The sequence below is a fragment of the Homalodisca vitripennis genome, chromosome 3 (genome assembly GCF_021130785.1).
Source record: "Homalodisca vitripennis isolate AUS2020 chromosome 3, UT_GWSS_2.1, whole genome shotgun sequence".
NCBI lineage: Eukaryota > Metazoa > Arthropoda > Insecta > Hemiptera > Cicadellidae > Homalodisca > Homalodisca vitripennis.
In genome coordinates, this window is record NC_060209.1 from 119,312,663 (window position 1) to 119,339,957 (window position 27,295).

The 27,295-nt window shown below is 35.6% G+C and overlaps 1 protein-coding gene and 1 non-coding gene across 6 annotated transcripts in view; one reads left to right on the forward strand and one right to left on the reverse strand.

Annotated features, from left to right (window-relative positions):
• The first annotated feature begins 4,474 nt into the window (after positions 1-4,474).
• The window catches only part of LOC124357421 (pleckstrin homology domain-containing family A member 6), a 194,270-nt gene continuing 171,449 nt past the window's right edge, over positions 4,475-27,295 (forward strand). For 3 of the 5 annotated variants that reach the window (XR_006921942.1, XM_046809213.1, XM_046809215.1), the window contains exons 1-2: positions 4,475-4,547; positions 7,098-7,207. Coding sequence is in view for 3 of the 5 variants with exons in the window: in XM_046809213.1 (XP_046665169.1) it covers positions 7,098-7,207 (110 nt within the window). In the remaining 2 variants the exon portion in view is untranslated. Of the gene's footprint in view, positions 4,548-7,097; positions 7,208-20,668; positions 20,934-27,295 lie in introns of those variants that run through there. The other 2 variants (XM_046809217.1, XM_046809216.1) reach the window with 2 other exon arrangements.
• Positions 8,335-8,406, reverse strand: Trnae-uuc. The gene has a single exon. It is a non-coding gene; the product is annotated as a tRNA-Glu (tRNA).

Sequence of the window (27,295 nt, forward strand, 5' to 3'; positions counted from 1 at the left end):
TCGCATATCACAGGCAGGCCAGTCCATGTTAGACAGGTTGAAATCGCCCATCAAATAATACATTCTAAGAGTTACCAGCACAGACAATAGCCTCATCAACAGAGTCAGAAATCGTTGGAAGTAGTGGCTGGCTGGTTTGGGGAATGTATGCACAACCAAGATGAATGGAGCATGATAATAAGGTGCAGAAAACAAAAAAATATTCAGTAGCATTATAATGCGTATCCAGTGAATAGTTAGGAATCAGTAGTGTTGCGCACAGCGACAAAACACCGCCTCCGCTTGATTTTGTACTAGTAGCCTCTGATCTATCGCATCTGTATATATTTAACCAACAAGGCCAAGTCCAGAGTTTTGAATTTTCCGGATTTGTTTCAAACAGAGCGATAACATCATAGGTGGAAGTAATCACATTAGATGTAAGTTCAATTAACTTGTTTCTTACACCACTCACATTTGGAATATAATAATTAAGTCTGTGTGGTGTTCCGTTGTAAGTTAGACTTTTTTTGGTCTCTTGATAATTAAGGGAAACGTTATTTACATATTTTATGGTAAGATCCCCGTGAAATTTTACGCTCGTCCAATTCAGAATTCAAGGCCTGGAGATGTTTGATTTCACCTGGAGTTTATCTCTGAACAACTTATCAGACGTGAAGTAAGAGTCGACTAAAGCCGCTGAATCAGCATGAAATTTAGCTGGAACATCAGCCATATTATTAAGAATGACTTTGAGGCCTTAATTTACCCGGCTGCTTTTATCCTACACGAAATTTTTCATGACAGGAAACGTTTTTTATAAGCTCTAGATCGTGTTGCTTCTTACACACTGACATCTTTGTCATGGGATTCCTTCAAATTGTTGAATCTAATGTTCTTGGAGCTGGAAGTACGCTTTTGGAATTCAGCCAACGTGAATTCAAAGTTACTTGAGATCACTTTGTTTCGGATAATTTCAATCAGATTCAACCGAGGCCATTTATATCTTCTAAATTTATTACACGTTGGAACTACACACGGACAGACCAGCTCTCACAATCGACATTTCATTTTTAATGTCTACGACATCCATAGAGTTCTCGTCAATTTTATTAACCTTCCAAAGCAGATCATCTAGCACAGCAGACATTTGCGAGGAGAGTTTTTGCAGGAGCCGATTTGAAACATCAATGTAATCAGTTATATGGCAGTGCCATTTTTTTGTTAGTGTCTCCACTTATACGCTGGTATTCAATTCTGTAGACATTCAGACAAGTTATACGGAACCATCGATGACAATCCCCGTCACACTCCACACCATCCTCAGAATTTGGAAGAACATGTCTGACACAGATTGGATATGAATTAGACATCACACTGGTTCTATTCTAAAAATACCATCTTCATATATAATTTCATGCTAGGGATAAATTTAATGTACGTAACAAAGTACCTTCTAGCTTGTATATATTTTTGTCACAGTTTGCCAGGCAATACTTTTGTATAATTTAGATTCCTTGTATATAATAACTATATAAGTTCGTATATTTTTGGATACACAACTAAACTGGCCTATTTTAATTTTGTCTAGGAATAAAAAGACAACTTCTTAAACTGTCACAAAAGCAATGAAACATATGTAAAAAAAAAACACTTATTTTTGTTCATAAATATAATATTTTAAATTTTAAACAGGCTTATTTTGCGATGAAACTTTTTTCTGAACAAAAATGATGAGTAACACTACGCATACTATAAATTGTATTAATTATTTTAAAAACTTGAAAAAGTGAAACCGCTAAAATTACTAGGACGGTGTACAAACTGAAGTAAGCACTGAGAAGTTTAACTTTATGTTTGTATGTATGTATGTTAACAAATTCCTTGGTGCAAAATCAATATGCATATTTTTTATTCATATGCTTCATTAGAAGAGAGGGATGTACAAGTTAAACACTATAAATACGAGTAGTAGGACTACTTACATCTATCAATGTTATAATAACCTGCAAGAAATTATCATAAATATTTTTATAAAATAAAATTTACATTATTGTATTGTTTGTTTGATTTTTGATCAATGTAAAATGTGTTCAATAATGTTAATTGGCAAAAAAATGCGACTTCGGTAAGATAAAATTTATGGCTGTGTTAATCGCCAAAGGAGCAACTGTCTGACTAGTGCTGCCTCAGGTATTAAGTCGTGAAACTACAAACAGCTACAGTATTAGCGAAAAGATAGCGCCACTGTCAAGTTGGGTTTATATCGTTGGTGTATACGAAACAATCAAGGATAGCCTGTCACCTTTGATTGTATAATGTAAAAAATACAGTAATACAAATGTGCAATTAATACATCCAATTAATATATTCCACCCAAAGGACATAAAGATAAATAATCTATGAGGAGATATTATAACCCATGCTAAAGATTGTTGCTACTTGAAATGTGGTTATGCATCTGTGGCAAACGAATGAAAGAGTAAAAATAAATTTAATAAATTATTACAGAAAAATGTTTAAACTGTTAGATTGAGTAAACTCTAACAATAAAAGAAAAATCGACAACATTTTAACTTTAATTCATGAAATTTAGGTTATTACTATAAAAGTAGAATCGATTAGGTTACAACTAATCAATAATAAAACAAAAGATTAAATATGGTACCATTTTACTTCACCGAACAGACTCTAGCTTTTCCGAATACAATCTACCATACGATTCCCTTATGGATATAAGCTCATTTAAAGTCACAGATTATACTAAAAGGTATAACTAAATTTAATTGGAAATAATTTTACAGACGCAAAACGGCCATGCATAAACATGAACTGTTTACAATTAATTATTAAACAGGGCTTGTTTAGTTCATGTTCTAATTTAAATAATAGATCAGTGTTTATCATTTATTTTTCTTTCTGATGATTACTAACTGTACAAATATAGAAACCTTATTTAGTTATATGGTATTTTTCATAATCATGGAGACTATAGTTTCCTTTAGAAGGAGATTATTGTGTTTTGTGTTTTAACCACAACGACTTTTTGACTGTTTTTATGAATAAAAGAAATGCAATGAACTGTTAATGGACCAAAAAGAGAAACGCATTTCCTACTTTTCGAATCGTATCTGGAATTCAGTTTTAGAAAGATACATAAATCGTGCAAATATTTTAGAATGTGTATGTAGGCATACCGGCCAAAACCAAGCGGGCGCTCTAAATACATCTATGATATAATTCAAACATCGTAAAAACCCAGACTACCTGCGAATGTCCGGAGGATCCTGCTGTAGTAAAATAACGTTTACTAATTTATTTACGATTTCTGTCCACACTTCTAGGCAACTGTATATGCTTTTATTGGGTAATAGGTTTTATTTGGGTAGTGTAATAACGTTGGGTATGAAACAAATCTTGCTTGAATCGCATTTTAGCAACGTTTACAATACTTAGTTCTCCACGGTTACTTTTTTAAGCACTAAAACTTATTATCATTCAAAGTTAATTAGTGCATTAAGAGGATATGCTAACATCTGGGAAGCGAGTTTTAGTGATTTGTTGAGCACTTGGTTGTCACTAATGTGTATAAATGTCTGTTTTATTCAACATAAGTGGTGAATAATCACAATATTTAGAGGCAAGCGCTTCTCCCCTCTCCCTCCCATATATCATTACAGCACGGATGCTTGTTAATTTTGAGCTTTTTACCGATTGTGAAACGTTAAATAATCAGATTGCTAGTTACATGAAATGCCACAAGTAAAATTTAAGAAAGGTTCAATTATATTACCATTTATGTATTAAGGACATATCCTTCCTAAAATCGTGTCTGCGAACTGATACGTGCTGGAGAATAACTCTTGATTGAAAAGTCCTAGATTCTTGATACATAGGTACCTCTTGAGCTAAGGAAGAATTATATTGATTTTGGGATCATAAGGTCAAAAATCTCCAAAGTTGTCCTTTGAATTTCGTTACGTTCTGTCACATCCTTCGATACTCCGTTGTATCGGTCTATTTAGTTTATTTCAGCATATGATATTAATTTTTGCAGATTCTATAACAAACTTTTAGTCACCAAATATCTAACTCATTAGGTACATGTCACTCAAAATAACACATTATAGTCGTGTCCACCGTGATTTCTGCTTGTACTTATCGTGCTTACAATGAGACTAGAGCCGGCCATAATCAGAAGTCATGTTTAAAAGTGAATTTTCTTTTTCTTCTCCGTTACAAAATGTAAGACGTTCCTACAATTCCTAGAAGATTTCCACCGTTTCCTTGTAAGTAGGAAGTTGAATACAAACTTCATCTTGCCATTTTGAGTGTTGCGCGTGAAGAAGACTGACAGTGACAAGGCCACAAGGGCGTGTGTGAGTGTGAATGTCCTGTCCTGCACATGTGTGCTCAGTGTGTGTTCTGAGCGTCAGCGTCGCATCGTGCCACCACCGCCGCCGCCGGCCCTGTTCTGTGTGTGAGGGCGTGTACAGGATATAGGCGACGTGCATGTCACAGTCCAGCACCACATCTGCCGGTCTCACTGTCACTCAAAATATTTCAAGGTGAGCAAATTATTTTACAGATTTTCAACATTATTTGATATCAACAGAAGCCTATACACATCTTATGTACTTAACAAACTGTAACTGTTTGTGTTACTGATGTGTAGACAAACATGAATGTCCGTCACAATAATTATTTACACACACACATTACTAAAAAGGACAGTTGTTTTTATATTTCCAAAATTAACCTTATAGGTTGCGTGAAATAATTCAGTTTTAATGTTTATGTATATATAGTTTGTACAAGTTTTAGTACAACTTTTATTTAGCTGGCACAAAGTTTTGTATTCACTTTAATGACATGTAGTGTTATATAGTACCATGGATAAAATATACTCCTCGTACAGTATTTCTTTAACTACGGTAGTATCCTGATTGGTGGAGGTAGCGTTTAGGTTTCAACTAAAGTCAGACAGCAAGTATAAGAGCATCTAGGGATAAATGCTGTAATTTATACCCTCTGTAGAACGCTCCAATAATGAATTTTGCCTAAAGTTTGGCAATGGACATGGTGATGAAGATGAATTTCCTTTACGATAGAGATGAATGGAAAAATTGTGTATACAATTGTACACTTCTTATCTGAATCGTAAACTTTATCTAGTTTTGCAGAGCTCTAGCTGTGGATTGCTTTTACTGTTTAAAAATTTTGAGACTGTTTTGTTTTGTTTGATATAATAATATCCCACAGTTAAATATTTAAATATTTCCTCACTGAATTGTCGGATTTTGTACATACTACTATGACTAATATATTCAATATATAACACATTTTTTATTCCTTTGTTTAATATTTTCTATTGACGATGGGCGATTTAAAAGGATAATGGGATTTCGGACATTTCCCATCGTTGTAAGTTACAAAAAAACACTACGTTTTGAGGATTGAAATCTATTGTATGTCTTAAGGTTTTTTTGAGATGAAGAGAGTAGATTTCAATCCTCGAAACGTAGTGTTTTATTTCTGTAATATGTAACAATATATGTGGCAAATATCCGGATGACAATTCTATTGTCCTTACAAATTCTCAGTAATGATTTGAATATTTTATAATTATGTTTCTTATTTATAATCATGTATAACATTTTTTTCTTTTACTTGTTTCATTCGAAATTGGTGGTGACAGGAATATTTGAGCGGGAAGAAAATATTTTTACAGTTAAATAAATATTTACACGTGTACAGTTTTGTTAGTCTGCAACAATTAAACCCCTCTTTAACTTCTGCATGATTTTTATCGCTCTAACACTAAAGTATTTTTTTTATTTAAAAGGGCATATTTATTTTACTTTCCATATCATGATGTTGCATTGGATGAAAATAGTTCTTTTATTCCCGTTCAAATAAATAAAATATATTTACTTGAGTTTTAGGAATAATAAAAAAAGTAAAGTAAAGATGTCTTATTTTATCAGGCGAAGTTAGGGCTAAGAAGCTCTCTCTAACACTAATCTAATAATCTGAATAATCTGATATGTCTTGGAAATAAAAGATTTTGTCAGTATTTTATAGTCTTTAATGTAAGAGTAACGTTATTAAAAGCGATTTTATTATTAATTTCGATAGAAATTAGCCTAAGTGGTTACTCTTTTTTTTATCAAACTCAAGGTCAGTTTTATCAATTAACCAAAAATATGCAAAGATTGTTAATGCAGCATGTAGAGTATTATAACATACTCTTTTCTATTTTCTGTCATATAATAGACAGAAAATAGAAAACTGTGTAAACTTATACTGACAGAAGTAGAAATATTAGCTGCTTTAATCCACTTAACAAGTTGAAGAATTAAAAGCTATACATCTCATCTAATCAAACTTAAAATGGAACAGTGTAATAAAATTCAAGTTCAAGTAACAATAATATACTTGACTTTTAATGTCGTTTGACAGTGTTTACCAATATACAAGGATTACCAACGAGGTCTGCGTTTCCCGATGCTGCCTTGTGCTGGCGAAATAGGATCTTCGGCGGAGCCTGTGTATGCTATTACTCGCCTATAATGGTGAGGTAGGGTTACTAGAGAACTAATTGAGATGATGAAATTGAGTTATATATGAAGCTGCTATATCGCTATAACGACGACCTGAGGCTGGTGAGGTAGGGTTACTAGACAAGCCATTAGGATGCCGACATTGGGTTATATGTGAAGCTGCTATATTATTAATGCAGTAGAGATAGAGATTGATAGAAATGCCAGTGGGCACTGCTTTGAAGCTGGCATGTTGGTATACCGGAAAAGCCCATATGTTTAAATACAGTTATGGGTCTGGTATAATAAGAGTACACGGCAAAGTTTATAAGAAACTGATGCGACTAGGTTCCCGGTAAAATCGGTAACTATTATTATGTTCGCGAATCAATGGATTCTAAATCGAAGATTATTTTGAGTGACGATGAAAAATCCTGAAAAATGTATCGGCATGTTTCTTGAAACATTTATTTGTGTTCCACAATACATGGGACAAATATTTTATTGGTTGTGGGATACAGTGTATTCTCAAATTTATATTTTATTAAAATGTAAAATGTGTGTATTGTATTACAGATGGACTGTGGGTGTGGCTGGCTGCGAAGATCTCATTATCACGGTCGGCAACAACCTTACCGCCCTCTGCGGCGACCTTCTTTGCGGTATGATGCTGTACGGACGCTAAGGTAGATAGATATATAAAGTATGATTTAAATGCCATATATTAGTCTAATTTTATATTATAATAATGTCAAACGTCAAATAATAAACATTACACTTGTGTGGAAGCTCGTCAGATCTCAGTCACTTGTTGCGTACACCCACTAAATTAATATCCACACTGTACAGTGAATACTGCTTACTTACAGTATGTGTCTATTACGTGTATAAGATACAATGCAATTCAATTGGTGTAGTATGCTGTAAATATATACAAAGTAATTGGCTAGCTGGCTTTTCTAAAATTTCCACAGTATGACATAAAATATTAACACTGACGTATTCACAAAATGTTCTTATCCAAATATTGAGATTCAATTATGAATTAATGATTTAGTCTTTCCAAGTTACTTAGCCCATTGCAGAATGTTGATTCGGAAAAGCAACGCCAACTTAATTTATATGGCCAGTGATGGCCTATTCTTATAACATTGATTGTTTACCTACTCGTATGTACAATAGACATACATTTTTGCATGTAAAGAAATACGATTAAAATAAATTACATTATAAAAGTATGACGTATTATTCAATTGTATTATTTTATATTCATAATACCATATAAATTAAATTTATGTTAGATTTCACTCTGTGTATTATTTTGTTTAAAGAATAAAGGAAAATAACTTTTGATGATATGGACCTAAAAAGAAAAATACTTAAGTGTATTATGATTATTAGTCTAGTTTTATGCCTTAGATAAGAAATGTACAAATATAGTTCAAACCACTTGTAAATTAAGTTATGAAATCTTAATGTTTGGTGTGCTAGTTTATATATAGTAGAAAAATAAAAGCTCTATTAGGCTAGTATTTAGTATTAATAAATTAATTATTCTAAACAATGAACTTCCAGCATCAATTATATAGGTTAGACCATAACACAATCTTCCTTATTGACAAAAACATTAATATGAATACAGCATTGCACTTAAGATTTTATCTCAAGTTTGTGGTATCCGCAAATGCATAAATAATATATTCGAGACGCTTAAAATACTAAACCTTATCTTGGAAACAGCAATAAATCTTAAATAAGTATTTTTTACATGTGATTTACAATAATGACATAATCTAAACGACGCAAAAAGTTATTCCCATGCCGGGAATCGAACCCGGGCCTTCTGGGTGAAAGCCAGATATCCTAGCCACTAGACCACATGGGAGGATGGTGGAAGACCGGGATATTAGTATATTCAAGTTAGGCTTTATTTCTCTGTATAGTACATTTAAAAGTTAAAGATAGTATTGGAAATTTCCAAGCGTATTGGAAATATTGACGGTTTGTCTATTGTCTAATTTGCAAATGCTGACGATGGGCTATAATGGGCTAATGAGTAGTTCACTTCAAGTTATATGTCATTCAGTATCAGTTGCATTGGTATTTTACTGCAATCTATATATATAAAAATGAAACTGTTCGTGTGTAACAGCATCACTCACAAACGGCTGGACGGATTCGCCTAATTTTTTTTTTAATTTGTTCGTCTTGATCTGTAGAAGGTTATAGGATACTTTTTATCCCTTTCCCGATTCAGGATTCCGCCCCACTGGTTACAGAAATACCCGTAAGAAATGCATTGCAGCAAACATATGTTATTAAGTGAAAGAGTCTTTTCAAATTTTTAATCAGCTGTTCTTTGTAAACATATATAATGCGACAAAAAATATATTTATATATAATTTAATTACTACACTTATAGTTTTAAAGCATAGTAGTATATATAAATGAATGTTTGTGGGTTTCTCCTTTATAGACTCAGAAACTATTGGACCGATCACTATGAAAATTTGCATTTATTTGTATTTTTCTATGTAGAAGGTTTATATGCAATGCCCATTGATGTAACTCACCACCAGGCTGTACTGCAAGATATAAAAGTTATCAAAGCGCCTGCACATTATAAACTGCAATTACGACACAGTTACGTATATTAAATAGCCAAACACTATTTGAAGGCAAAGAAATATACGGGCAAAGCTTAAGAGACGCGTGCGAAGCCGCGGGAAACAGCTAGTCACTTATATTAGGTAGGTATTAATAACTTTATGATTTGTAGTTCATTATGAAGTTCAAGTTTTGCATAAGTACTAATAAAGTAATATTATTGATAACATTTTTCAGTAATTGTAACACCTAAAACATAATCGTGCATAAAAAGACTACCTACATTCTATAGACTAGAAAGTGCTAAGACTGACTTTTAAAGGCAAAATCAAGAAAATCTAGAGACTTAGTAACATGAGGAACCTAGGTATGGTAAGACATTATGTTATCATCCATCCCTGACATAGGCTAAGTGTTACCTATTAAATGAGAGATTTCGTAATAATTTATTAATATTACAGACAACCACATTGGTTTTAAGAGTAACAATAAATATGCAGGTCCCAGGAATCTAATAATAGCCTACTTTGCAATACGCTTAAACTAGAACCATTTTTGTACAGGAAATAATAATTATTCAAGCGTCTTCTACTTTCAGAGTCAAAGACAGTGAGTGCATAAGTGGATAAAAAAATACAAATTTCCAAACAAATTACTATTTTTATTACAATAATTACAGTAACTTTTTAATGATTTGGAAAATAAATTAAATTTATTCATCTCACTTTTGTTTGAGTTTTTTAAACTGCTGTTCTCTAACGTTAACCTAACTTATATGTACCGTACTAGTTAATTTATGAAGTAATTTATTTTATGAGGTCTTTATTGTTTGATCCATTTGTTTGATTACAGCTATTAAATTGTGCAGATCGCATAAAGTTATATTTCATTACGTGATTGCGGTAGAGTAGCCTATGGATGATCTTTACCTTAGCTGTAACGACTAATTTCATTTCAAATGCCGTTGTATTCTAAATAAATTAGCGTTGTGTTACAATAAATCGATGTTATGTTACATAACTTGTTGTTTCAAGCTATAAATGCAAAAACAATTACTTTCGCATAATAAACGATTTGTTTCAAAATTTGAACCGTTTTAAAATTTAGTAAGGACAATTATTTTGTAGGCAATGATAGTTGATTTACAGACTGAAACTGCGTCGATGTTCAACTACAATCGATAATCAACCAGTGGTGTAACTAGGACTTGGCTTTGGTGGGGGGGGGGGGGGGTTAATCTTATTGAAGAGTTCGCCACGCCGGTAGTTTGGAATAAATCTGAATACATCAAAATTTCTATTAGTAACATAGGGCTAATTCATCGAAAAATATTGAACTGTATTTCAGACAAGTTGGATTAATGTTGTTTATTCTATCACCCCCCTCCCTCCTCATAGTAACACCACTTAATTAACCTACTATAAAAACATTGCTTCTTTGAAAGTTTTTTAATCAGTGCCAGTATTCGAATCAATTATTGCGTAATTCCGCAATGCCTTTAATAGTCGTTGGCCGATTCCCCGAGCGAACCAGATGTGCCAGTAATAACTTATGAGTGTTTGGTGGTGGGAGGGGGGAGGTACCCGGAACAGTTATCCGCGATGATTTTCCCACGCTCACAGCTGTTGTTTTTTACCCGGTACGAGTACTAGTACAACCATTGTTAAGACTACATCCCCTCTTCTCTTCTCATTCGAGTGAATAATTGGGTCATCCTCTGGCCCGTGACTATACAACAGGTGCAAGGGGCATTACCTTGTGTATTTTATGTTCTCTAAATTTGTTGTATATTTTTTTATCTGTAGAGTTCATTGTAATTTGCTACGTCGTTTATTATTGATATCAATATTGTGAATGGTAAATAATGATGATGAGAGTAAATTCCTGTGTGATGATCAACTATGAAGAAAATTATAGACTTTTCTGCTGTTCTGAGAATTCGTTTACTTAATATTTTTCGCCTGTCTTGTTTTTAAGGAAATTATTACTACAGATTATGTTATTGTGATATAATGAATAGTTAATATCATTATGTGACAACCGATAAGACATGAAATAAATGAACTTTTTTGCTATGGTTTTCCTTTTTGCCAGGCACTAAAGGATCCGAGATCAAAAGAAGGATTCTCATCGTATCTCTGTAGAGCGCTTACGAGTGCAGTACAATCGATTCTTTCTGACATCCTTACGCCTACCCTCAATTCTAACCTCAGCATTCTTATCGTATCTCTGTTTGAGCACTCTCTGTAGAGCGCTTACGAGTGCGGTACAATCGATTCTTTCTGACATCCTTACGCTTACCAGTTACCCTCCATTCTAACCTCAGCATTCTTATCGTATCTCTGTTTGAGCACTCTCTGTAGAGCGCTTACGAGTGCGGTACAATCGATTCTTTCTGACATCCTTACGCTTACCAGTTACCCTCCATTCTAACCTCAGCATTCTTATCGTATCTCTGTTTGAGCACTCTCTGTAGAGCGCTTACGAGTGCGGTACAATCGATTCTTTCTGACATCCTTACGCTTACCAGTTACCCTCCATTCTAACCTCAGCATTCTTATCGTATCTCTGTTTGAGCACTCTCTGTAGAGCGCTTACGAGTGCGGTACAATCGATTCTTTCTGACATCCTTACGCTTACCAGTTACCCTCCATTCTAACCTCAGCATTCTTATCGTATCTCTGTTTGAGCACTCTCTGTAGAGCGCTTACGAGTGCGGTACAATCGATTCTTTCTGACATCCTTACGCTTACCAGTTACCCTCCATTCTAACCTCAGCATTCTTATCGTATCTCTGTTTGAGCACTCTCTGTAGAGCGCTTACGAGTGCGGTACAATCGATTCTTTCTGACATCCTTACGCTTACCAGTTACCCTCCATTCTAACCTCAGCATTCTTATCGTATCTCTGTTTGAGCACTCTCTGTAGAGCGCTTACGAGTGCGGTACAATCGATTCTTTCTGACATCCTTACGCTTACCAGTTACCCTCCATTCTAACCTCAGCATTCTTATCGTATCTCTGTTTGAGCACTCTCTGTAGAGCGCTTACGAGTGCGGTACAATTGATTCTTTCTGACATCCTTACGCTTACCAGTTACCCTCCATTCTAACCTCAGCATTCTTATCGTATCTCTGTTTGAGCACTCTCTGTAGAGCGCTTACGAGTGCGGTACAATCGATTCTTTCTGACATCCTTACGCTTACCAGTTACCCTCCATTCTAACCTCAGCATTCTTATCGTATCTCTGTTTGAGCACTCTCTGTAGAGCGCTTACGAGTGCGGTACAATCGATTCTTTCTGACATCCTTACGCTTACCAGTTACCCTCCATTCTAACCTCAGCATTCTTATCGTATCTCTGTTTGAGCACTCTCTGTAGAGCGCTTACGAGTGCGGTACAATCGATTCTTTCTGACATCCTTACGCTTACCAGTTACCCTCCATTCTAACCTCAGCATTCTCATCGTATCTCTGTTTGAGCACTCTCTGTAGAGCGCTTACGAGTGCGGTACAATCGATTCTTTCTAACATCCTTACGCCTACCCTCAATTCTAACCTCAGCATTCTCATCGTATCTCTGTCACTCTCTGTAGAGCGCTTACGAGTGCGGTACAATCGATTCTTTCTGACATCCTTACGCCTACCCTCCATTATAACCTCAGCATTCTCATCGTATCTCTGTTTGAGCACTCTCTGTAGAGCTCTTACGAGTGCGGTACAATCGATTCTTTCTGACGTTCTTACGCCTACCCTCCATTATAACCTCAGCATTCTCATCGTATCTCTGTTTGAGCACTCTGTAGAGCGCTTACGAGTGCAGTACAATCGATTCTTTCTGACATCCTTTCGCCTACCCTCCATTATAACCTTAGCATTCTCATCGTATCTCTGTCACTCTCTGTAGAGCGCTTACGAGTGCAGTACAATCGATTCTTTCTGACATCCTTACGCCTACCCTCCATTCTAACTTCATACAAGTAGTATATATGGAAGATACAGGAAGATAATAGATCTATTATTTACACAAAAATGTCATGTACACTGGTGGGAATGTAGTGTACACATACTTTCATACCATATATTTTTATTTTTGTCATATATATGCACTCTATAATGACAAAGCCTCCAAACTTTTAACGGCTATACATGGTTTTAGTAGGTACAAGTACTTGTTATGAGTGGAAAGCATAAGAGGGAGGGGGAATAGATAGCATAGATTAGTGGCGTAGGTTTATAGGGACCGAACTCATCAACTTATATTTTATTGGGAGGAGTAGATTAATAACATTTAATTTCTTAATAGTAGCCTATATATTGAATAAACCGAATGTTTGGAAAACGACGATCGACACTTCTAGAAAAAAGGAAATGGGTTTTATTTCTCGGAGATTTGAACATGGCCAACAGCTTCTTCACCCATTCTATGCACCCATCACTTATTAAAGTGAATTCTATGACGTTAGTTTATAAATTTTATACCAGTGACTACAGATTACTATGATATTCGCAAAATGTTTATAACGAGAGGTGATAGGATTCTAATCGAATTACTCAATGTAAGAGCCCAAAAACATTACTGTCCACGTTGAGTACTATGCCCGCGCAGCGTGAGCATGGCCGTGCTGTGTAATGTCAGGAGCGCTATCGAATCGAGCGGAGTTCCGGTTGGTTCCAGGGGCAGATAGAAGTAACTAAGGCTAACCATCACTCATAAATCAATATATAAGACTTTTATATTATATCCTAAAACTAACTACCAATGTTATTTTATGCTAACGTTATGGGTAGAATTATAGCATTGTCAGTTTTTGTTCCCCAGAGTCCCTAAGTACGCCGTACGCCGCCGCTACGATTCCACTGCAGTAGAGAAAGCGGTGCTTGTGACACAGGAACTTTCCGAAACCCACTAGATAGTGATACTATGAAACGGTATCTACTCTCGTTACGAATATAATTGTAAAGTAAAATCCCGGTTTAGAACGTTTCCCCATTGATTGGGCGCCCTCCCTAAACAGCGCCCGAGCGGGGGCACGGGTTGCACGAGCCTGGAGGCGACCCTGGTCGCGAACCTCGACCTGAACCTTATTGGCGGTCTTGCTCTAATGCGTGTAGGCGGAATCGACCTTTCAACACTACATACAAATTGTATTGCCGGCACAATATGACGACATCGACAACATTACGTTGTCGCCCGTTATTCCACGGCGCGCCGCGGCGGATACTAACTCGGTTTGCGGCGAGCGATCATTTTCCCGCGAGTCACTCTTAAATGATTTTCTGCATGGGCATAAATAAGTCATGGTTACAAGAAAAGCTAGCACATAAGAACAAGAAATTTGTCCATCTGTTGTTGCACACTAAATGCCGAGTAATGGCACAGCGCCTTCAATAACGCACAGTGCTGGAGTGATATACTTTACGGGTTGGCAGCAGCTGTCGTAAATTCTAACGAGCCAGTTACGGTGTATAATGTGATATTTGTGCACATTATCTTTATTAAAGACGGTTTCGTATAGTGTTAAAGAACTGTGTACATAAAGCTATTGATTTAAATGTATACACATATTAAAAGCGTCATTATCAAGACTTGTTACAGTTAATTAAAGACAGTGCAACAACTATTTCTAGTTGAATTGAAAATAATTTATGTGTTTTCTATTCATCGGTGTAAAATAATTATTAAATGGCCAATATCCAACTCAATGCCCCGTTTCTATCCTTTTGCGGTTTACAACTGAATCGGGGATGGCTGTAAAGCTAGTCAAATGCAACAACGGTAGAAATCAAATGAACACCATCTACCTTTTCTCCTGGAATTGAATAGGCTAAATACCTGAGTTTGATAAACCACTAATGTTGATCAATACGAGCAGCTATATACTGTAATGGTCTAAAGCAGATGGCCTGTTTTATCGACTCATACCATTTATGACCTCGCAATTCAGTAATTCAGTTATTGTACAACGATCATAGTACATAATACCATAGAGTAACATATAGTGTATAATACATTACTTGATGCTAATAGTTATGTGGCATGGTGTAAGTAAACAGGTATTCGCAAACTACGTTTTTCTCAGGAGATAATATTTTTATACAGTTATATGATAACGGAGAAAACTTAAATTCTAATTGAAATAAGATATTTTGGGTTTGCTGTCTCAATCTTGACATTTTAATTAGGTTTTAACCAACTCGACAACCTTGAAAAGTTTCATTTCTTTGTGTTTGTTTACCTGTCCGCACGATTTCTCGAGATTGAACTTACCATTCAACTTGAAATTTTGCTTGGAGCTTCAATTCTTCTACAGGCCACATCGAGTTTGTTGATTAAGCGTGTCAACATATAGGACTTGGTTGGCTAAACGTAGGCGACATATTGATATGGTTAACCGTGATGGTAACGAGAAAATCGAGGAACAAACAGAATTTGTTAAAAACAACTGCGTACAACATTTGCATATGACGTTTTTAAACGTGTGACATAACAATCACATGTAGCCTATCTTTAAGATACCTCGAGAAAAATGTAATCCCTGAACTTTGTTTTGCATGAAATTTCATTTCTAAAAAGATAAGAATAAGTTGTACGATGGTGCATATCCTCCATAGGATTTGGCTGAGCGTCATTGAAGCTTGTCACTCAGTAGGGTGACATAATTTATTTTTTTTATGCCGGTGGGATGTAAAAATCACTTTTCTGTGTGATGTTTGTCTGTCTATCCTTCGGACACCTGAAGAATTGAGTGAGCTGTAGACAAAGGTTGACATGGAACCTCAGGGAAGCCTGTTATTCGGCACGCGGTGTGACATACTCCTACTTTGTTTTATAATAAACCAGAGCGCAGGGACGTCCCATCACTAGCAGATGACAAAACTCACTTCATTGTTTCTTCGAAAATAATAGAAACTTCAGAAACTCTGTTCTAGTAAGTGTTCGTAAAGACCATTGCTGATACCGTCGAGGGATTTGTGTTTAGAATAATTTCCCTACAACATCCAGGTGAGGAGAGAGTGTCCCCGAAGATATCCGAAAGGCCAGAGTACTCATCCGTGTCCGAGTATGATTGTGAGCGGTGGATACTGGGTCACCTGACCGGCAGATGTCGCCGTCACGTCCACAAGCGCGGACAAGAGCACGGGCACTCTCACCAGTAATTCTAGGGACGGCAGGAAAGTTGCTAAGCAGCAGATGAACAAGGTGCAATTACGCAGTTGGAACTCGCACACGTGTAGACCGGCGATATCACTGCAGACGGACTACACTATTCCAGCACACTGGTGTGCAGTTGAGGTGCACGTCGGCAGACAATGCAAATATACCACTTGTATACTACAGTTAACAGTTATATATTACAGTGTTCATAAAGTTCATAGATTGGCAGGAATTGTGCCTGTATATGTTTTGGACTGATCGATACGCGTATCGAGCGAAAAGCAGAAACATGAGTGACAGAAGTCAACTTTTATTTTGATCCAATAAATTGGGTTTCTACAAGAATCTGTATAATAATATTCCGATCCTAAGATTTTGGTTTGGTTCTCGTCTGAGACTAATGCTTGAATCCACCTTACTTACGAGTAAAGCTGGAGCAAGTAGAAATTATCATAAAAATGTATATTTAATTTATGAAGCTATACAGTTTTTGAATATTAATTCAAGTTAAAAACTGCATTGTATGATAAAATATGAATTATTGGAACTGTATACTACTGAGTTGTCATTAACTACTTGAAATTTCAACATTATTTAGAGGCTAAATACTAAGTTTTACTATCGCAATTTATTGAGCTTACGTGCTTACCTTATTTTCATACTTTGGGGTAGTTCATTAAAATCACCCTAATGGTATTACGTAAACTGTGTATTGAAACAACGGAAAATGTTGTTCCCATCACGAGAATTGCCTTCCACATTTCTTTTTTTTTCAAGACCAATAAACTTCTTGAAATTATATGAAAATAAAACATTATTATGTATATAAAAAATACCACATCTTTTGTCAATAAACACATCTTTGAACGGAATCTGAGTTCTTAAGGTCTAGCATTAATTGTGAAAAAAGTCCATTTAAATGAATAAGCTCAAAATGACAAATACATATAGCAACATTTGTTTTGCATAGTCTCTTTCTTTTTAATAGTGTGTCCATAACCCTTCTTCACGCTGCTATAATTTTTATAACAATAAGTTATAAATATTAATATGAAATTATTTCTATATTCGACTTTACGAATATTGCAACCCCGCCTGCCCTTTGATTGTCATTGAATTTTGCAAAGGTTATGTAGTTTGGTATATAGTAATAATTAAGCTCGTTTTGTCATTTATCCATATTTCTGACAGTATAATTATTTCAGGAAATAAATCCCTACTGTTTAATTCTGCAATAAAAAAATCAAAGTTTGATCTCATACTACGTATATTTTGATGTAGTATTACTAAATTGAATATTTTATCCTCGTTAGTCAATATTCAAATTTGGAAAAAAATATATATATATGTATACTGCCTAAAAGATTAATACTTGTATTGTTGAAATATAATTTAGTAGCAAATTGTTAATATTACCTAATATGAAGAATTTAAATTAAATTATACGCCATCATAACCATTTTAAATCGTAAAAAAAAAAAACAAAAAAACAAAACCAAAAGTAACAAAAGTGAACTTGCACATACATTGTTTACAGTTCATTGAAGGTCGTCTTGGCTGGTGATGACTTTTATAGGCGAGTTCTCTTCCTTTCTGAGAAAGATTTTCCCGTTCCTTACCCACAGGAACTTGAAGTCCTTCTCCTTCTGGACCCTTCTCGCCATGGCGTACAACCTCCGTCGGGCAGGGGACAGGGACTCGTTCACGTAAATCGGCCGATCGTCGCTCCTTCCGATGTGTCTGGTTGACAACGTCCTCTTCACGCGCCTCTTCTTCAGGAGTTCCTCCTTGTCAAACCTCCGCACAAATTTTACAATGATTCCCGGTGGGTTGTCTCCGGTTTGCCTCCCAAGCCTGTGGCAAGCGTCCACCATAGCGTCCGAGATCTGCACGTCCAGAGCCTTGCCGACTTCCTTGACAATCCCTAGGACATCTTCCGCAGGAGTTTACAGGGGATGCCTTGGATCTCCAGACAGTTACATCTGGAGTATTGCTCCATGTCCTCCACTCGCATTTTCCAACTCGTTCACCTTCTTTTTTAGCCGATTATTTTCTGTCACCAGAGTTTCTATTAGTTTATTTAATCTCTCATTATTGTCATTCTGGGCTTTAAGAGCTTTTTGTATTTTCCACCAACTGTGATTCCAGGGAGTCAAACGCGTCATTGTAACCTTTTCAGAACTTTTTTGTGCTTCCCTTATTTCTGATACAACCATCATTATATCCTCCAGAGAAAGCTTACCATCAGCAACTTCAGTTTCGAATCGCATACTTCTGCGTCGTGTAAGCCGTACAGTCCGTGCACCGCCACACCAGCTCGTCTGCGGTCACACACTCCACATCAGCCTTGCTGTACTTCAGACACGAAGCATGAAAATCACGATTACAATCGTTGCACTGCAATTTTATTTTTGAGCCAATAGCTTTTACGCAAATCCCACAGCTAGACATGATTAATTAGCTCTCTAAATAAGCACTTAACTGTATGGAAATACACTAAAGTCGTAACAGTAACGGGTTGAATCTAGTTTATAGGTTATGTTCAAACACACCACTTTAAATGCACAGTAGCAGGAGCAACGCACCAATACTATATTTACTCTTTGAGCGCTCACTCATCGCTGATCATCTTCACAAATTCTAAATTAATTAATACAAATTTAATTGAAAGAAAACAAACGCTGAAGCAAATCTACTTTGAACAGTCTGAATGCAATAACTAAGTACATCAATTTTAGTTTAAAAAACAGATCAGCAAATTTTTAGTAATTCAATTTTGTATCGATGTGTCAATTGTTTGTGTAGTAACAGTCAGTGCCAACAGAACTGTGCTGTAGTATCCCAGTGCGAAAATTTAAAATATTTAGGAGTCATGCTAGATAGAGAAATCAACTGGAAGACACATATTGAAATTTTAAAACGCAAACTAAACAATATTTTAAGATTTTTTTATTTTTTACAATACATTTGCACTGAAGAAGTGTTAAGAATGCTGTACTTCTCTTTGGTCAATAGTAGGCTTGACTATGGAATATTTTGTTGGGGTGGAGCCTATGAAACAAATCTAAAGCCACTTCTAACTCAACAAAAGAAATTCATAAGGTTGATTAAACGAAAACGAAGAATGGAGAAATCTTTTCCTCTTTTTGTTGATTTAAAATATTCTTCCCTTAAATATTATGTTTGTTTATAAAGTTTTAAAAATATTTTATGTCATAAGTGGCAATTTACCAGAATTAAAAAAATAATTACAAAAAACAAATTAAGAAAGCAAGAACCAATACCAGTTCCAAAGCCTAACCTAGCATTTTTTTCAAATAGTTATTTTGTTTTTTGGGACCTAAAATGTTTAGTATAATTTCTTCAATTATTAGTTGTGAGAATATAAAGTTATTTTCAAAAACATTAAAGAAGTGGTTATTGGGTTTTGATAAATTAGATTTTCTTCTCTGCATAGATTCCTAGTTAATTAAAGAAAGTAACAGTAAATTTTAGTTTGAATTTATTTAAGTGGATTTTCATTTGCTTTGTAACTGCAGCAGCACACTTTTAATAAATTTTTTTAGGAAGCTTATAAAAAAATCAAAGTTTTATTGAAATTTTCTTTGAGCTAAAAAATATTTTTGTAATAAAAGGAACCTCTCCACAGGCACTTGCCTCTAGAGGCCCTAGTTATTTTTGAAAATATTTCTTTTAATTTACGAGTGTTTTTGTTTTAATTTTATTTACAAGAATGTTACATTTTTATTTAAGTTTGCTCATTAGGTTTGTACATTGTGTATGCATTTGGTTGTTTACTTACTTTATTGATGTATTACATTGTGTATACCCAATGTATATAATGTGTTATTGTAATATTTTCAAAAATAAATTCTATTCTATTCTATTCTATTCTATTATTAATATAAGTGTTAACATAAAACCAGTTTCAATCGAACAATAAATTATGATAAATCAAAACTAGTAGATATTCAAATTTTCATACCGAGTAACATTACTTCTTACGGACTAGTTCCACATAACATAACGCTTAATGCATATGTTATCTTAGTTTACACGACTTCAACACTGAATTCCGAATTTATTGATTATCGTATTTACTAAAACAACTGTTATGTTATTATTTATAATTTAGTCATCATATCTTCCCATAACAGAGTAATGTAAATGTCGAGAAAGAGCACTCCAAGGGTTTCCTCTGTCATCCGAATAAAGAATGAAACCCCAATCATCCATTCTTCCTGTGCGGTTGGTTTTGTGCCTATTATGTCGGCCGTCACAGAACAACTCGGCGGAACGAACAGTTGTTCATCCGGTCCGGCGAGCGAGTGAGGTGGACAGTCTCGCTGTGAACAGGCCTCACTCGCCGCGAGATGCGATGCTGTGAACCGGCCGGCTGCCGGTGGAGGGGGAAAAGACCAGTTTCTTGCCATACCTTCGCGCATACCTGAAGTGAGTCCACGACCGAGCGGCGTTCTAGAGGTTAGTAACAGAAACTAGGCGTGGTGTCGCGTCCGAGTCATGGCAGTGTTGTGAAGAATCAGTCGCGACGCGGTGGCGGGTTGTTGTTGTGTTCGTGAACAGCTGATTGTGATTGTGTACGTTGTGAACAGGTGATAGTGCGAGGATAACTCACCACATATAGCAGGTAACGTCCGTCCATCATTCAGGACGTTCAAATTAGTAATTAATTGATGAAGGCAGCTGTAAATATTGATTAAGGCCATACATCTTTTACAGATATTACCTGAAACAATATTGCGTACGAATAACTTAAATGTTCAAATCGAGTTTTTAAATTAAATATTAGACTATTTTAGTAGTTCTAACTCGTAAAACACCTGTAGGCTATTAATTTTATTTTCATTATAAGGTAATATCATTTAGTTATAAGCGCAAATTACTTTTAGCATCACAAGTCACTTTTGCATTTTATTCTACGAGTTAAATGTCAATAGTATTTTAGCATTGTTTTTACATTATAACGTCAATAGTTTAAAACCGTCTTATTTTTAGTAGACTAAATTTTACTGATTTTCTTATGTTGGAGGAGCGAACATTTCCATCCGTGTTTTTTCGGTATATGTCTATATTTATGTCAATTTCTAATGACTAATTGGCTGTTTGGCACATTAGTTTCGAGCGTAACCAACCAGCTGAAAAAACAAGCGGTTGGCTCCATCTCGAGACATCGCGACAAAAATATCCCAGCCAAGTCGCAGTCGGTCCTCAATCTCGCGATGGAACTCGGCCGCGTGGTCAGATTCTCTGTGTCCAAGTGTCGGATGTCCGGCACGCCATGGACTTCAAAAGAATATCAAATTGCTCGATTTTACGCTAAGCGAAGCGCAAACTGTTTTTATTTGATCCAATCACTTGTAAAAACGCAATAATTGTCTGAACAGCGTTAAACTGTGATATATAGTTGTAATAGTGATACACCTGAAGCAAAACAACTAACACAAAAGTCTTCGGGTTCACACAAGTTAAAAATGGCGTAAACAATTAAATTCTTGAGATATCTAGGCCTCGCTGTAGATAGCCATCTTCAGTACCGAAACTGGTGTAAGCAATATTTCGACACGGTATGAACCAGGAATCTGGCGTTAGTTATGAACACCTGCCGCTTCACCATAAGAACTAAAATGGAAAAATTCTTATTTATGAAATTATTCTAAGTTATGTTTGGAACACAATACGTTAATTTATATGTTACGTACATTTGGTACAAAGTAAATGTGTTGACAATGTAAGGTATCACCGATGGCTTTCTTAATAATTTTGGATGGGAGAGTAGTAGCATTGTCACGAATCCATTCACTTAAGTATTTTATGATTTCCTGAGATGGAATTTCCCTCTTTAACGGTGTTGGCTGAAGATGCATAGGTTATCAGCTCGATTTCAGGGTTAATTCGGGTTTCATTATCCTCTTCTACTGTATTCAAGTGTTAAGAAATAAGACTTACTCCTCGAGTTTCATGTTAGGCTACAGACTGTTGTATTCTTTAATATTTCTAGTTATGCACCATTGATAGTCAACAAGAAGAGTTTTACTAACCTATTGCTGGAACCTTCCTAATAATTTTGTGATGGCATTGCTCAATAGCAAACACAGTGTACAGTAAGTGAAGTGCAAGTGTAGTGTCGTATTACAATGTTCACCGACCATAAATATTACATTATTCCCACCAAATCAACTCCAGGTAGGTCAGTGGAATTCTTCCTCCTTACAGGGACCGGTGGTCTACCGTATCTAGACTAACCGGTAACATTTAACTGTGGGAAAACAATGTGGCATGCCCGATCTGTGGTACCGTTTATGTGCAACGAAATTATCAGCTAATTAATTGATTGTTACGCTATGAATGTAGCCTTACCGCGTATGGTAGCCATTAGCGAAGTACCCATGTCAGGTTAAATGGTTACATTAGTAACCGATTTTGTAGTTATATGAAAACAACAGATTTCACCAGTTAACAATTTACAAAACAAGGTATTAAAGTATATACGAGTTAGGTTAAAGTTGTTATATGTTAAACATTAAACATTTGGATTTATTATTCTTTCAGAAAAAAAAACATTATTTCAATATTACATTATTGCTATGAAAACAATGCACAACTATTTTATAACATTTAAAATAAACATTATATATGGTACGACTCTTGTCATAACAGACGATTTATAAACGATTTCCCGTTTCTATGATCTATTTGTTAAACGCAATTTATCGGTCTCTAATGATGTTTACTACCGCTCAGCCGTATCAGTGGAGATGTACGCAGGCGCTAACTGTGTGTAACTCTGTGTTTGTACCATTAGCCCCGGTCTGTTAACTGCTCTGCTCGTTTATTAGCACTTTCTGTCCGTCCACCCGTTTTCCCACACGTAATTATTCACCAGCTTCTACGTACAGTGGATACGTCTAACCCGTCGTGTGCCGACATTGTAATATTACGAAACGATTAATTTGTTCCCAATTTTGAACAACAATGAGCGGCACCGAGTAACGAACCCTGTTTTTTTCGGTAAATTGGGCTTAGGATTCAATAGACAGGCGGTGAAAGTGTGGGCTATTCACATGGCTGTGCGCCGCGTGCACTTTCCTCTGATGATGGCAGACATCTGTTTGTGTATTGTAGATTGCTCAACGAATCATCTGTACTCTACGACCCTTCGCCATTCTATTTTTATTTTAAATCATATCGCAGGTGTCGTATTGCCAGATGGTTTTACGTAAAAAGTCACAAACAAATTTTATTGTTATAACACTAAATCATCAACAGTAAGGAATGTATATTTTATACATATATTTTCAGCCAAATCGGTTCAGCCGTTCTTGAGTTATAAATAGTGTAACTAACACGACTTTCTTTCTTGAATTATGTATAGATCATACATCAGTATATATATAGGGTGATTCAGGTAGTCTTACCGGCACTTTCTAACCTTATTGTTAGTAGACAACTATAAAAAATAATGAAAAAAGTTCATATAAACATAGGTCCGGAAATGCTTTGTTGTTACTAGTAATGGGCAGAAAAAGATTTCACCCACAAGTTAGTACCCGAGGTAAAATGATCAGTTTCTGGGAGTTTGGGAAGAGGGATTTAGAGACGAATGCAGTTTTTTAATAGTTTTTGACATGTAAATTGAATAAAGTTTCCGGACCTATGTTTATATGAACTTTTTCATTATTTTTATAGTACAATAAGCTCAGAAAGTGCCTGTAACACTAACCGAATATATATATATATATATATATATATATATAATATGTATATGTACATTTATATAGCTTCTAACGTGGTACATGAATTTATAAGTCAGAAATTTAAACACGAGGATGCTTTGAAAACTGCTTCACCTTGTATACCGTTTTCTGTTTCGTAAATATGTATATTGAAGTCTTCACATTCAGAGTGGTGGAATAAATAGATACATAACACAACAATTCACGTAGTGCTATCCGCACGGTAGTTAGCACTTTCTGTCAGGTAACTTGCTGTACGATAAGTGCGTGGGGTGATCACTCAGCCGGAAACGTTAAGTGTTGGACCTTGCATAATTAAATATATGAGCGAGCTTAGATTTGGCAGTGTTTCAAGTTACTTGTAAATAGCGCAGACCCCAGCGGAGGTCAAGGCGGCACGGCCCGCGGCGGCTGTGACAGCGAGGCGGTGGTGTGATTCATTGTACATCATATTAGGCCCTAACATGTGCAGAATAATGGCGATATAATTTTACCACATTTGCAAAATTGCTAAATTATGATAGGGTGTAGTAAAATCCATACCCTATGAAAACAGGTGATTTATTTGATCTGGAACAATCCATATTGGACTACGTGTTAATGCTTCCATATTACTGCATCTACAGGACACGAAACTAAACCAGAAAACATTGTTTGAAGAGATACAATACTTTGTTGGATTGTAATTAAGAAATCAAGCTAATTAAAGCGTAACGTTGAAGATAACTATACCAACTATGAATGTACAACGTAATTTCGGACTTGGTGGGTTGAGATGCGTTATGTCTTTGACGTGTACCTACCTTTTTAATTTGAACGTTGACTTGGGTGTGTTTGTATCGCCGTAGGTTTGAACCGTTGAGAGAAGTTATAAGTCCTTGAAATATCGTGTTTCCGTTGCTGTAACACTTAACGATGTTTTATGATAACATTTTTTGTTTAGTTAAATGCACTTCATATAAACTTTATTTGTTGAAGAAGATTTTTAACTATCCCTGTATAAGATTCCTGGTGATTAATGGTTGAGTGGTTTTACTGTAATTTTTTTACATTCTTTACGGTCTTTGCCTTCCTTTTATTAGTTCATAAATACTATATTATAACGATTTTAGGACGTAATTTCAAACATTTTCTGGAGGAGGGTCCCCGGACCCCGCAGTACCCGACAGGTTGACACCCCCCACATGGTGCGCCACTGGTCATGTTATCCCTTCAAATAATCCATATTCAACAATGATCTTTGAAAGATAACAAAGTATTGCAGAATGGTGACACTTGATTCGGTTCCGGAATAATATCTCAAGGGAATGTACAATCCACGGCGGTGTACAAATATTGTAACGTAACATAAATACTGAGAGAACTATACAATGTTACACTGCTATGATACGCTATTATTTCAATTTCTCAACAAAACAAAACTGAATAGTTTGAATAACAAAACACCGAGTATCTGGATTAGCTGAGATCTGGGCTGGCCGTCGCGTGGCTCCGCCATCTACATACATATGTATGGGTAAGCGCCTTGCTATTTGTTTTAATTATCTTTGCTTGTTTCCGTTTATTGCGCTTATTTTCATTTATTTTCGCTTAGGATTCTTCCACTAATACGATTTCACTCCTCCCTCTTTTCAGTATTTTTCAGAGGAAATGATCTGCCATCAATCGCTATTTTACCGGTTTAGGACAACCCAATTATATGAGGACAGGAATGATACAGTAGTTATGTAGGTCGCCCAAACTACACGGTTTTTGTGTGGTATTCGCTATACAGCCATTAATATGAGGACAGGAATGATACAGTAGTTATGTAGGTCGCCCAAACTACACGGTTTTTGTGTGGTATTCGCTATACAGCCATTAATATGAGGACAGGAATGATACAGTAGTTATGTAGGTCGCCCAAACTACACGGTTTTTGTGTGGTATTCGCTATACAGCCATTAATATGAGGACAGGAATGATACAGTAGTTATGTAGGTCGCCCAAACTATACGGTTTTTGTGTGGTATTCGCTATACATCCATTAATATGAGGACAGGAATGATACAGTAGTTATGTAGGTCGCCCAAACTACACGGTTTTTGTGTGGTATTCGCTATACAGCCATTAATATGAGGACAGGAATGATACAGTAGTTATGTAGGTCGCCCAAACTACACGGTTTTTGTGTGGTATTCGCTATACAGCCATTACTATGAGGACAGGAATGATACAGTAGTTATGTAGGTCGCCCAAACTACACGGTTTTTGTGTGGTATTCGCTATACAGCCATTAATATGAGGACAGGAATGATACAGTAGTTATGTAGGTCGCCCAAACTACACGGTTTTTGTGTGGTATTCGCTATACAGCCATTAATATGAGGACAGGAATGATACAGTAGTTATGTAGGTCGCCCAAACTACACGGTTTTTGTGTGGTATTCGCTATACAGAGTGTCTTCGAGTCCCATACCAACCTTTCAGGTATTATTCTTGAACTGAATATAAACCAAAATATTATATTCAAACTTAATCAGTTAAAAAATTATAAATTTTCTTCCTAATGTATCAGAAGTTTTTCTTAGTTGATGTCGTTAACTTATAGTTAAACTGTGTATGTATATTATTAATAAAGATATGTAAGACAAGTTTTTGTGGTTGGGTTCATCAAACCTTCTTCGGATAAATAGGAAACTTCATTGACAAGGTACTGTGTGTGCTCCATAACGAAAAGTTCATTTATATTTTGGCAATGTATCAATATTAGGTTGGCTAAGACTTTGATGAAATCCAGCTTTTATGGTATTTGCCCTAACAATTGATTTCTGCTATTAAAGCTTATTTTGGAAGTTCCTTTACTTCAATCATCTTTCTGGGTACAGAGAGAAAATTATAGGTATAGATAGATACCTATATTAAAATCAAATATATTTTTTTCTATTACAATTAAATGTCACCGTAATAACTAAAAATTTCAACTTAAATTAAACAAAATAAAATTATAAAGAAATTGAAAGTTGACCAGTTTAAACTGCTCTTTAGTTGACGAACTCGGGTTTGAATTCGGATTTCACTGCAGCTTGCTAATCTGTGGTGAACCTGTCATGCGATATAATACCAGCGCGCAGATAAAGCGAAGGTAAGCCGACACGCATGCGGGTCTAGACGAAGGGGAGTTTTTATCTCTAATAGGGCTAAGAAACTGCACACGCCTATTTCTAAAAACATTTAAACCACTTTTTTACGGTTAGGCTTTTACATTGTTTGTTTG